Source organism: Aspergillus clavatus, genomic scaffold (genome assembly GCF_000002715.2).
Source record: "Aspergillus clavatus NRRL 1 1099423829798 genomic scaffold, whole genome shotgun sequence".
In the NCBI taxonomy this organism is placed as follows: Eukaryota; Fungi; Ascomycota; class Eurotiomycetes; order Eurotiales; family Aspergillaceae; genus Aspergillus; species Aspergillus clavatus.
In genome coordinates, this window is record NW_001517101.1 from 578,101 (window position 1) to 590,363 (window position 12,263).

Sequence of the window (12,263 nt, forward strand, 5' to 3'; positions counted from 1 at the left end):
GAATGCACTCGGCTTGTTCAAGACCACACATGAAAGCCTGGAAGGCCACCATTACGTCTGCCGCTGCCACGTCTTGAACCATTGGCATGGCCACTTGAGTCAACTCCATGGTTGCCATGTCTTCCGTCTTCAAAGCTCCGTCGAGAAACGCCACCAAAATCACTCATGGCAAACAACAAAGGTTCGTCCTCGTCATTCTGCCCAGAATGTGGAGGATAGTTGCGGCCGGCACTTGTCCGCCGTCCAGACCCTCGACGTTCTTCCATCGCTGAATTACCACTGTTGCTTCCGCTTGCGTTGCCATCACGGTCAGTCTCACGCTCAAGATAGGTCGGGATGCCACCACCGCGAGCCAGGCTACCTGAGCCAGAACTCAGTGAGTGGGGGCCACCAAAAGATCCCCGGCCACGCGAGTGGCTTGCACGCGGTTGGTAAAGGTTGAGATTGTTAGACGAAGACGATGTTGCCGTCTGTTCAGAAGTCGTTGCAACCCTTCGCGAGCTGACTCCGCGATGCACTGGGCCTGATGGTGCGGTTGCCCCTTCGTTAGATGATGATGGAGGACGCTCGCTTTCCTGCTGCTGTTGGCCGGAGTCTGCAGCAGCACTTTCATACTCATGTCGCTGATGAAGCGCGCTCAGACTAATCTGTGTTCTTTCCTCCGCGCCGAGGCTAACACTACGCATATTGAACGGAAATATTTCCTCCTCATCGGCCACGACCGAACGTCTGTTCTGAGCAGCAGAGCTGGAACGACGATACGCGGGAGGAAACAATCGCGGAGACGTAGGTATATCAATAGCATTGACAGTCGAAGGTCGCTGTACCAGAGACGTACCATCATCCGTGGTACCCTCGGGTAGTGAGGAAAGATCTTCATGAGTGATTCTATGGCCAGTGTTACCATGATCATTATACTCAACAATACTGTGGGAGCTGAGTCGAGAAGGTATAGCGGGAGTGTGCGGGGTGTGAGGAGATATAGGCTTTCCAGGTGACGACGCTGTCGACACAGATGCACCAGCTACCATGGGTGGGACCCCCGACAGTTGCTTGCTCGAGGCATTGGACGAGCGTTGCAGTAGCAATGACGACGACATTGAATCCGAAAGCGCGGCATTGGATTCACGCATTCGTTGAAACCGATTGAGAGCGGCACTCGTGGCAGTAGTCCTTCGGGCGGTGGCATCGAGGGTAGATGTGTTAGAGGGATTTAAAAGATCCTTCCGTAGGTCAAGCATCTTCAAGAAATCGGAAATGTTCTCATCATCAGCATGCAGAGAGTCTGCGCTCGTCCCAGTAACCTCCGCGAGCAACCCAGAGCCAGGTTGAGCGCCAGGCGATGCTGCGCTAGCTTTACCGCTAGAAGCGTCATCCTCGACCCTGTTGATCCCCCCAGAAGAAGGTCTACCCCGGCGGTGACTAAAAGCGCTACTGTACCTCGCGATAGGAGCAGGTCTTGGGGACGCTGAGTTGGACGACGCAATCGCAGCCTCGGGAACAACTGACCCAGGTTTGCGCCCCGAAGCTGCTATTGAGGGAGGAGGCATGTTCTTGGATTCGGAATTCAACGCACGAGCTACTGGCGCTGAGCGAGGGGAGACACCAAGAGGTGGGTCCACAAGTGAAGGAGATGCAGAAAGAGGAGGTGCCTTGAATGGCTGAAAGGAAATAGAGGGCCTTCTTACAGCACTAGGGGTGCCTTCCCCAGCGAGAACAGCAGCGCGCCCAGCAGGATTGATTCTGGCCATTGACAAAGGCCTTCGAGACGCCGAAGCAGGCGGGGAGGGAGACGATGCTCCAGATTCTCTCGCAGCTCTCAGAGCCGATAATGGACTGGCACTCGTCGTAGGTCCAACATGGTGGAAGGTGGATAGACTGCCATAAGCACGGCTGGGATCTGGATCTTCAACGGTCCTTTTCGTTAATGGTACTGACCCTGGTTCCGGGTCGGGTGGCCTCCGACTTGTCTCCCTGGATGGGAGCGACGGTCGAAAGATTTCGTCGTCTGCCCCCATGAAGCGGGAACTCAGGAGAGCCTCCGAATCATCCACCCGGAAATCACAGTTGATCCGATAGGTGACTTGAACCGAGAAAGGGCCTGCAGGTGAGTCTGTCACGCCAAAGCTATACGTGTCTACCACCTTGTTGGTCCCCTCGTACAGCGGAACCGTCAAGTGATCAGCTTTCGAGCGTTCCGAAACCGTGCGCCCATCCAAAATTCTATACTTTATCTGTAAAGCGGGGTTAGAGCGCAGCCTCCCGTTACGCTTTGCGAATTTCCAAGCTGGAAGAAATTTGGAGTACGTGAATAATGAGCGAAAGAGGACGATGCTTTTCTTGTACACGGTTGGTAGGATGGATCCAAGATCAGCCGGTGGCTTGGAAGACGCCGGCCCCAGCTCGACCCTCCACCGCTCAAGTATGACATCGTCAGAATTTGACTGTAATGGCCTTACAGGATGGGCCTGTCCTGAAGTAGCAATAGCTTCGAGGACATCCCATCTCTTCCCATTTTCATCCAAGACGACAAGGCTTTGGTTATTTGTGAGGCCTTTGGTGTCCAAATATGTTTCAATAACCAACGGTGGCGGCCGGTTTTCGGTTGCATCACTCGTTCTCCACGTTCGCAGTTGCTCCCTAAGAATATCTGTATCTTCGATCTCGACATTGAACTGGGTCAGGGGTAAGAGCGAATTAGCTTCAAAACCCAGGTATGGCGTTGCTCCCATGTCCTCAGAGAAGACAAGCAGAATGCATCCACAGAGAAGAGGCCTACGTACCCAACGATTCACTCTTGGGGTGTCGGAACCCTTATTGAAGGACGGCGGAAGTTCGACCCTCGAATGTAATATGATCAGTGCGGCTTTTGTGTGATAATTCTATGTGAATGCAGTGCGATATTATCAGCCTTTGGTGGCATACAACTGAGTGTGAGGGCTGGATAACAAGCCTACCGATATGATCTGGTTGAGCTTCCCCAGTGCTTCTTTGGCGGGTTGCGGATTTCGCTGTGTCTGCTCGTATTCAGGTCCGGTCTCAATCCCTAAGCCTCGACTGCTGTGCATTCTAACGTCTAGAGCTGGAGAGTTCGGTCCGGTGTCTAGTTCTCTGTGATCTGTTGAACGAGTCGACCTTGTTGAAGATGTTGGCGCCACAGGCGCCGGCGAACGAGGATGTTGATGCATCGCGCAACGACCGGAGATCGTCCGTGTGAAGCTGTGGGAAGCACACTTATTAAATATCGACAGTGGGTATCGAACTCCAGTAATATGACCGGTCTGTTTAGAAAGTAAATGAAAAGGCGGTAGTTCTGATACAGAAGGCCATGCTCATAATCAAAGGAGAGCTGTAACCGGATCGATTAGATAAGGACGAAGGGAAGTAAAGAGCTAGCTGGACAGGACCACAAAGAAGTAGAAAAATGAGGCGCTAATTAACAGGCACTGGTGTCAAGATAGATAGAGATCGCCGATGGCATCGTTTGCTCTGCTCAGGCAACAGGATGTTGGAGCATTCGGAGCATACAATCTAGGCACCCTGGGAGCTTCTCCGCATTGATTGACTAGACCAATCTAATCGTTCGGGCCGCACGGCGTTCTCTCGGATGTGAGAGCGCGGTATAAATCAAGGATTCATGATCACTCGAGAAGAGGGATTGGATGCAGAGGAAGTAAAAGTTGATGGTTCGACGTTCAAGAAGAGGGAAAGGAATGGGAAGTGATGGAAAACAGCTGAAGAGGAGAGAGAAAGAGAGGAAGCGAGATACGGCGAGGCACAGCAGATCAAGCGTATGGGAGCGGAGGGTCTGTGACGCACACCCGGTGACTCGATAGTTCGCGAGGGTCGGTCAGGCTGACGAGTGCCACGACAGGCTGAATGGTGAGGATAACGGGGCAAATAAGGAGGCTCTGCTACAGGTTACGCTGGCATTCAGCAAGGGATTCACGTTCGCTCTAGCTATCCTCTCCATGTTCTTTTCAACGTCCTGAAGTTGAGGTGCTCACTGTCATTTATTTCTATCACAAGGAGAGTTGGAGAAGGCGGTAAAGCAATGACAGTATGGTAATGTAACTGTAATGAAAGTGAAACAGGATGGAAATGGGGCGCTGGTCACGGTACCTGCTATCAATTGTACTAGACTAGTTATCAGGAGTAGCTTACTAGTAGATAAGGAAAGAGTGTCAGGTGGATCAGGTGGATTTTACATACAGTGACAGTTCAATAATAATAGCAACTGTGTCACCGACAGTATCACCAGTAACCAAGGTAGGACATAGATATGTGATCAGATTCAGATCACCTCAATTTTCTCTTTCATTGCTTTTCTACAGATACTCACTCTTTCCAGAAAGGCAGACTAGACAAGTGAGCAAGTCACCTGTGCTTGCAATGACAGCAAGGTACCTCGTTAGTATCTTGGCACTCTGATTCATACAAGCTCCGACACTCAAGTCCCTTAGTTTATCAACCCTGGTCTGCCGCTTGCGCTAGGAGACGATGATTATCGACTTGGAACTATCTACAAACGGACTAACCTGCCGAAAACATGATAACTGATAGATAGATCGCCTTAGAGAGTTACGTACCTATCAAGTACTTGCGTAGCCAGGACATCGCGCCTTTGCAGTTGTATGATGGATCTTCACCATCTGCGTCTCTAGATCGGAGCTTTTTCTGGCCAGCTCAATTTCCCCGAAGAGCTTGGCATCGGGATTTGATTGTATCACTATGGGTCGGCCTATCTAAGGCTCTCAGCAACGCCAACAGCCATTCGATATATAAGGTACAACCCAGCTCCTGGGAGCTGGAGGCCTAGGACTGGTTGCCCCATCTGCAATCGTTGGCTTGTTGCTGGGCAGGCCGCAGGGAGGATCAGACAAACAACCTGCATGATGGAAAGGGAGAAGGGGAGCAAAAGTACCTCCTTCGCCAAGGAGGATCGTACAGCCAAGATTGAATGCAGCTAGTCTGAAGGGTCCGGTTCTCTTAATTATGCCGTCGCGACAACGAGACATAAGACAGCTAAGCGGCAGTTGTCAAGTCTGCAGCCTTTGTATAGGAGTCCCAATGATACATAATACGCATGCTTGTTTCCCTCCAATTAGCAAGTGAGCGCCTGCAGTGTCTCTTCACTGTATTTCCACGCCGATGCTGTTGTTTGGCGCCAGCTAGTATGATAGTGGCCATGATGCATGTCGCTTTCCAGGAATGCGTATCTGACTCGTGTCCTCGTCGCTCTCGTTTGACTCTCCTTGCATTCCGGCTTCTAAATATCGCTTTTAAATCCGGTCAAGGTTTCTCTTTTGACAATACATATTGAACCTGTCACTCCTGGATCCCTTGTGGCCCAGAGAAGGCAGTGTTGGAAGGGTGATCGAGATTCGCATAGACAAAGCTGTCTAGCGATGGTTGAATGGAGATGCGAGATACCTACACATCGAAAACATTGAGTCTGGTATCTTCTAAGAAGACATACTTACATTATCACTCAGTATGGTGATAACTGTCAATCCGGATGTCATGCCACTGTCGAAGTATATATATATATAGCTAGTGTTTAGTGATGTTGGCATCCCCCTCCTCTTCACCACCCCAATGACAAGGTTTCATCCCAGAAACCCCAGTTAGAATCAGACACATGAAGGACATCTTTGATCTAGTTGGTCTCAAAATGTCAAATAGCAAGGAGGAGGAGGGATCGATGGTCTCGATGATGATAATTCTCGACCTCTCGTCTGGGGGCATGGAGGGACGCACAACTCCCGATTGGCCGATGCCCGCTGGTCTTATCCACGGCTTGGACAGTCACAGTATCATGGACGCTGTCCTTGCAAATCAGCATCAGAAAGACCTCGCCTCAATAATTGCCGGTTGAGTCGCCTCTCTTCAGTCTCGAATACCCTCAACTATCCCAGTATTGCTGTCGCGCATCTCCTACGAAGCCCGCCGTTCGTTTCTGACGCCCTTCCCTTACGCTGATTACTTGCACCGAGCTGCTCATTCCATCGCTTGTCATCGCCACCGCACTCTACAATTCACGACACATTTCAGCACCAACCCGGAGCGGTTCTTTTCGCGATTCGAAAATCGGTGCATCAAATATACATAAATCGCGCGTTGACAAACGGAGAGATTTTGGTTACGCGTCGAAACTCGCCGCACGCCTACCCCTCTTCCCCGCGTCAGAATACTCCTGTCGTCCGCAGAACTCTTGCCAGTGCGCCGTTGGCCCTCAGTGGTTACCCCGACGCTCTGGTCCTGGGCCGATAAGAGATTCTGACATATTATCATCCTGGGCACATGAGTAGCATACTGTGGGATTTTTTTCTTCGAGATGATGTCGAGAGCTTCCGGCGATATCTGGCGAATGCCAGTTATACGTCTGGCGGCCAGCGAAATTCTGGTGGCGGAGGAACTGCAAGCTTCAAGGTCGGAAGTCCCGGAGGATTGACAACATCCTCTCCCATCGCTTCCAAAAGCAGAAAGTTGAGCGGGACATCCCCTGGGACGCCCACTCTGGATCGAAATGGTGCCACGCGTCCTGGCAAGATATTGTCCCGAGCAGAGTTGAACGCGCGAGATCATCACGGTCGAACTCTCCTCCATCTTGTTGCCTCTTCCCAGAAGCCGTCTGCGATCCAGTTCGCCGTCTCGTTCCTCGAAGCTCCCTTTCTGGATCTGTACGCACAGGATTGGGAGAGTGGATGGACAGCCCTACATCGAGCGCTCTATGCAGGAAATGGCACGATAGCACAGGCCTTGATGGCCCGAGATTGGAGCGATGCGACGGATTTTGCAAAGTCAGGAAATACGGGTCATCCAAGCGGAGGTTTGATTAAAATCAAAGATCGAGAAGGATATAGTCCGTTTGATGTTTACAGTGCCACCATTGCTTCTCGGGACATCAAGCGCATCATCTCTTCCGTGGTGGCTTCTGGGCCTGTGGTCCTGGATTCCGAGATAAGTGATGTGGCGTCGGACGCGCCGTCACTCGATGATCAAAGCGAGGATAGCCTTGTCGGTAGAAGTTCCCTGAAGCCGCGGACGAATCTTTCTGCCGACGAGGTGTTCACATTCGGAAGCAACAAGAACTTGAACCTTGGCCTGGGAGATCAGGATGATCGTCAATTCCCAGTTAGGATCACTCTCACACGTCCTGAGCACCTTGTACGACGATTCTACCGTGAATTTCAAGAGCGACAAGCAGATGAAGGCACATTGAACTCCCACGAGGATATGAATCGTAATGCAGACCTGCCGATACTGATTAAGAGCAAGCCTATCAAGATCCAGTCTATTGCCATGTCCAAACTTCACACCGCTGTCCTTACCAATGATCCTGAGTCAAATCTCTTCCTATGTGGCTTCGGCCCTGGTGGCCGATTAGGAACCGGCGACGAATCCACGCGGTTCAACTTCGTTTGCATTGAGACTGGCGGACTCGCTCATAGAAAGGTGATCTCAGTCGCTCTTGGGCAAGACCACACTCTCGCTCTCACTGAACACGGTGAAGTTTTTAGTTGGGGCAGTAATAAGTTTGGTCAGTTAGGCTATAGCCTTCCCAGGACGCAGAATCGGGATGATGTCCCTATCCAGACGTCCCCAAGACAAATCTTTAACCCATTCAAGAAGGAAGTCATCCTTGGGGTAGCTGCATCTGCAATTCATTCCGTGGTTTTCAGTACCTCTGGCCTTTACACCTTTGGCAAAAATGAAGGCCAGCTCGGACTTGTTGATTCTGACGCACGATCACTCGAGTTACAGGTCACGCCTCGGCGGGTAGGAGCTTCTTTGTTCAGCGCCGGGATACAGAGCGTGTCCGCCATTGATCACGCCACAGTCGTTCTTCTACAGAACCATGAAGTCTGGGTGTTCTCCCAATACGGTTATACCAAAGTCTCTTTTCCTTTGGACTCCAGCTCGAACTTCATCAGAAATAGCTTCATGGCTACGCGCTACGACACTTCAGTCAATTGTATTGTGCAAGTTAAATCTGGAGGAGATACTATCTGTGCATTGTCTAGCTCTGGTGAGGTCTTCACACTACGCGTCAATAGATCAGAGAACCCGCCAATCTCTGCTTCGACTACAAACCCTTCCAAAACTCGCAATTCCTTATCATCTCCAGTTCGGGTATGGGCCGTGAAAAAATCGCATATGGCAGTTAGAGATGTTGATGTTGGACAAGATGGGTCAATTATCATCTGCACAGCGTCCGGTTCCGCCTGGACGAAAGAGAAACGAAGGAAAGCAAAGGATGGGCTGTCGAAAGATTATAAATTCTCCCGTGTACCAGGCTTATCTCGCGTTGTGGGAGTGTGCAGCAACGCTTTTGGTGCTTACGCAGTAGCTCAGCGCGAGTGCGATGTGACCAAAGAACAGATAAGTATCGATCGAAGTACATTGTGGGAAGACTTCCTTCCGCTATCACCATTTGCCTCGTTAGTCTCCAACGTCACACCGTTACAAGACAACTTCTTGGATATGAGGTCTGTTGCTGCATTGAAGCGGGCGACGATGTCAATCTCAGACATCGAATCTCACTTTCAACCGACGAAACCCGAAGCTCCAGAGGGAATGATTTATCTCATGAGCTCGCTTTCTCAAGCCCAAATCCCTGTTCATGAATTCGTCATGGCTGGACGCAGTTCGTTTCTGAGAAAGGCATTCCACGAGTTTCGACAGGCTTACTACTTCTCCGTACCCGATGTCCTGGACATCGAGTACGGACCTAAAGGGCAATGCCATGTGCGATTCAAAGGAGTTGATTTTCTTACGGTCTTGAATCTAGCCTTCTTCTTGTACACAGACAGTATGCTAGACTATTGGCATCAGATGAGAACCACGACCGAAGCCGCTCTACGTTACCGCCAGGTCCGCTCTGAAATCATGCGCATCGCGACGTACTTATGTTTGCCGAGTCTGGAACGAGCTGCACGGCTGATGATAGAGCCTTCGAAGAGCCTCAAAACTGATATGATCCGTGCCTTCAACGACCCATCCTTTTTTGATAGCTGTGATGTAGTCGTTGAGCTTGATGGTGCGACAATGAAGGCCCACAGCCAGGTTCTTTGCCGGAGATGCCCTTTCTTTGATACCCTTTTCAATGGACGCTCCAGTGGAAGATGGTTAGCCTCGCGTCGTACTGATGCAACTGAACGCATTCGTGTTGATCTCAAACACATAGATCAGTCTGTCTTTGGGTTTGTTCTCCGGTATATATACACGGATATGGAGGAGCAGCTGTTTGATGAGGTTCGGTCGAAAAACTTGGATGATTTCATTGACCTTGTGCTTGATGTTGGATTTGTCGCAAATGAGTTGATGATCGACCGACTGTCACAGATTTGTCAGAGGTTGCTTGGTAGATTTGGTATGGCAGCCTTTCGGAACTACCTAAGTACGAACATGGCTGACTGAAATTTATTAGTGACGACCAACAACATGTGTGGCCTCCTTAATTCGATCTCGCCCTGTGCTGTGAAGGAATTCAAAGATGCTGCGCTGGAGTACATTTGCCTAAATTTGGAAGAACTCTTGACACACAGGTTGGTGCCCCACGTCCAATATGGTTTGCACAAGGGCTCTAACATTTTGCATAGATATCTCAAAGAGCTCGATGCCAATATGCTCGATGCTCTTGATACTATCTGCCATGAAAATCAACTTGCGAGCTTCCCGGTGTCACGAGGACGTAATTCCGAGGAGTACATGTTCGAGACTTACCCAGAGCTCATCACGATGATACAAGCAGATCGGCGGCGGACGATAGACTCAATGAGGCTTCAAACACGCCTTAGCCGTTTGGAGGGCCAAGAGGATAGGTCACGGCCTATCGCTGATGAAAAGTCGGCTGTTTCGCCATCAGTGCAGAGGACCAAAGCCATCCTGAAGGAGAACATAAACCTCCCTCGTAGTCCAGTTCTCAAATCAAGACAATCAACCAGTGACTTGATGTTCCAGATGGACGACGATCCATTGCTGTCACCAGCAGATTCCGTGAAAGGGAAGGCGGCAGTTCGTGGAACGAGAGCTGCAGGATCAAATGAGAACCGGCCATCCACGAATTCGTCGGCGTTGGGCACCAGCCTGAACGACAGACAATTTTACAGGAACCGGGAACTACCAGAAGAATCCTTTCCATCTCTTCAAGATAACACATTGTCTGCATCGCCATCAGAACTCAGAGCCGCTGCTCTTCAACAGAAACAGAATGGCTATCCTTCATCTGGCACCTCCGAGACCCCTTGGGCCTCCTCGGCCGTCTCGACACCAAAGAAAGAGTTGAAAGATATAATGACCGAAGCTTCGGAGAAGAGGGTGTCAAACCTCAGTTTAGGCATGTCAGCGCGTCGTGAGAGCAGCAGCAACTCTGTTTCAAAGCTATCTCAGAAGGAAAGAAAGAAGCTTCAGCAACAGCAGCTGCATGAGAAGCTTGTAGCTCAGCAGAAGGCAAAGGAGGCTGTACAAAATCCTTGGAAAGTGTCTACTCCGGTCAAGACACCGGGCAATCCCGATAGCCCCCTTTGTCTTGAGGCAAAGGACACCGGACCCTCTCAACCAGCGAAGCTTGGTCCAAAACCTTCTATGACTCTTCGTCAAACAGTTGCAGGGACGCCGCCGCCTCGGTCGACACCCACTGCAACACCGTCACCTCATCCAACCCGCGGCGCATCTAGTGGCTCACAGCCAGTCGCTAGGTCTTCGACCTCTGGGCCATCCTCAGCAGCGCCTGCCGCATCCCCCGCATCTCCTGCTTCTCTCGGTAACGCGCAACCTGCTATTCAATCTATACGTCATATACCACGCCCCGAGCTTTATCAAACCAGCTTCCACTCTCCATCTCCTAACTCACTGTCCCTCGCCGCAATCCTGATGCAGCAACAGACTGAGAAGGATGAACTGCGGGAGGCAGCCACAGCTAAGCATAATCTTGATGACATCCAGCTCGAGCAGCAGTTTCAAGAGTGGTGGGATAAGGAGAGCAGGCGCGTCCAAGGTTTCCCAGACCCTGCCACTACCACCACCACCACCACCGCCGCCGACCAAACCGACAGCGAACGCAGAGGCGGCCGCGGCGGACGAGGCAGAGGCCCTGGCAACCGCAAGAAACGCGGCAAGGTCCCGGAGACCGCGGCAGGCGCTTCCGGATTAACGCAGCAGCTTTCCCGCGTGAGTCTCGAAAATGAGCCAAAGCATCCTGCCCCCCGTCGAGACGGCCAGCAGCCTAAACCAAATGGGAACCATATGGGTGCCAGTGGCAATGCTCGTCGCGGTGGTAGAGGGGGCCACCGCGGAAAGGGAAACCCACGCGATCAGAATACCCAAGGCTAGATGAATATCGGGTGAAGGATTTCTTTTTTGGCTTTGTGCGCATGGCGTTCTTCTCGGTACTCATGTCTAATATACCCCCATATAACCATCCTGCGCTGTACAACCACCATCTCCTGGTCTTCGACTTTTTCTTTTCTTTCTTTTTCGTCTTGTTTTTAAGTGTTGGAATGTCGTCGGGTAACAAAAGGCGGCTAGACATAGATTTTTGCTCTATATTGAAATCAACCATCTCCACTATATAGAGATACAATAGGTCCGTCATATTCCTTACCAAATGACTTGCAGAATATCTCTGACTTGGCTTGAAAAGAATTCAATAGGATCATAATATTTCTAAGTTCGAGATCAGACATCAAATATCCTCGATGGTCTAACGGTCATGATTTCCGCTTGTCACTCTGATGAGAACGAGCGCGGGAGACCAGGGTTCGACTCCCTGTCGGGGAGAATTCTTTTTTCTTGTTTTTTTTAGCGTCTCCTCCTACCAGGATATGATAACGTGGTGGCCGCTATCATTCACTATTCTTTCTTTCTCTCTTCTGTCTCTCTCTCTCGTTTTTTTTTTCTTGTTTGGTTTTTTAGAATGATTGCTTTAAAGGTTATCGTATCTGCATCAAGCATACCCTCTACTTTCGAGTATAAGTTGTGGTTTGACTAACATATTCATTGAGTCTGCGTTATGGGGTACTTAAGTACACTATTAAAAAATGGAAGAAGTCTATACACGTTCATGAGAATGCCCGAGAAGAAGGGTAAACTGCAGGAAAGGCCACAGTCAAAGAGATGGAGGAGGAGGAAGAAGTAAAAAGAGAACTATGGGGTGCTGAAGACAACCGCAATCGATACATATGCCATTCCTGCTATTTGACTCAGAACCCATTCATATGGCTTCTGATGGGATAGGATTGATGCACCGGACACCGTGA

At 50.4% G+C, this 12,263-nt stretch overlaps 2 protein-coding genes and 1 non-coding gene across 3 annotated transcripts, besides 1 other annotated feature; 2 read left to right on the forward strand and 1 right to left on the reverse strand.

Moving 5' to 3' along the window:
* Positions 1-17: 17 nt before the first annotated feature.
* On the reverse strand, positions 18-3,188 carry ACLA_089890 (putative autophagy protein Atg13; the record flags this gene model as incomplete). Its single annotated transcript, XM_001272722.1, has 3 exons — positions 18-2,675; positions 2,784-2,882; positions 2,958-3,188. 3 exons carry the CDS (start codon positions 3,186-3,188, stop codon positions 18-20), a joined length of 2,988 nt encoding a protein of 995 aa, XP_001272723.1.
* A 3,115-nt stretch (positions 3,189-6,303) lies between these two features.
* ACLA_089900 (BTB domain and ankyrin repeat protein) lies at positions 6,304-11,337 on the forward strand (the record flags this gene model as incomplete). Its single annotated transcript, XM_001272723.1, has 2 exons — positions 6,304-9,376; positions 9,434-11,337. The coding sequence occupies 2 exons, from the start codon at positions 6,304-6,306 to the stop codon at positions 11,335-11,337; spliced, it is 4,977 nt and encodes a 1,658-aa protein (XP_001272724.1).
* Positions 11,018-11,046: a microsatellite.
* Positions 11,338-11,696: 359 nt separating the features above from the next.
* Positions 11,697-11,784, forward strand: ACLA_089910. The gene has a single exon. It is a non-coding gene; the product is annotated as a tRNA-Asp (tRNA).
* The last annotated feature ends 479 nt before the right edge of the window (positions 11,785-12,263 follow it).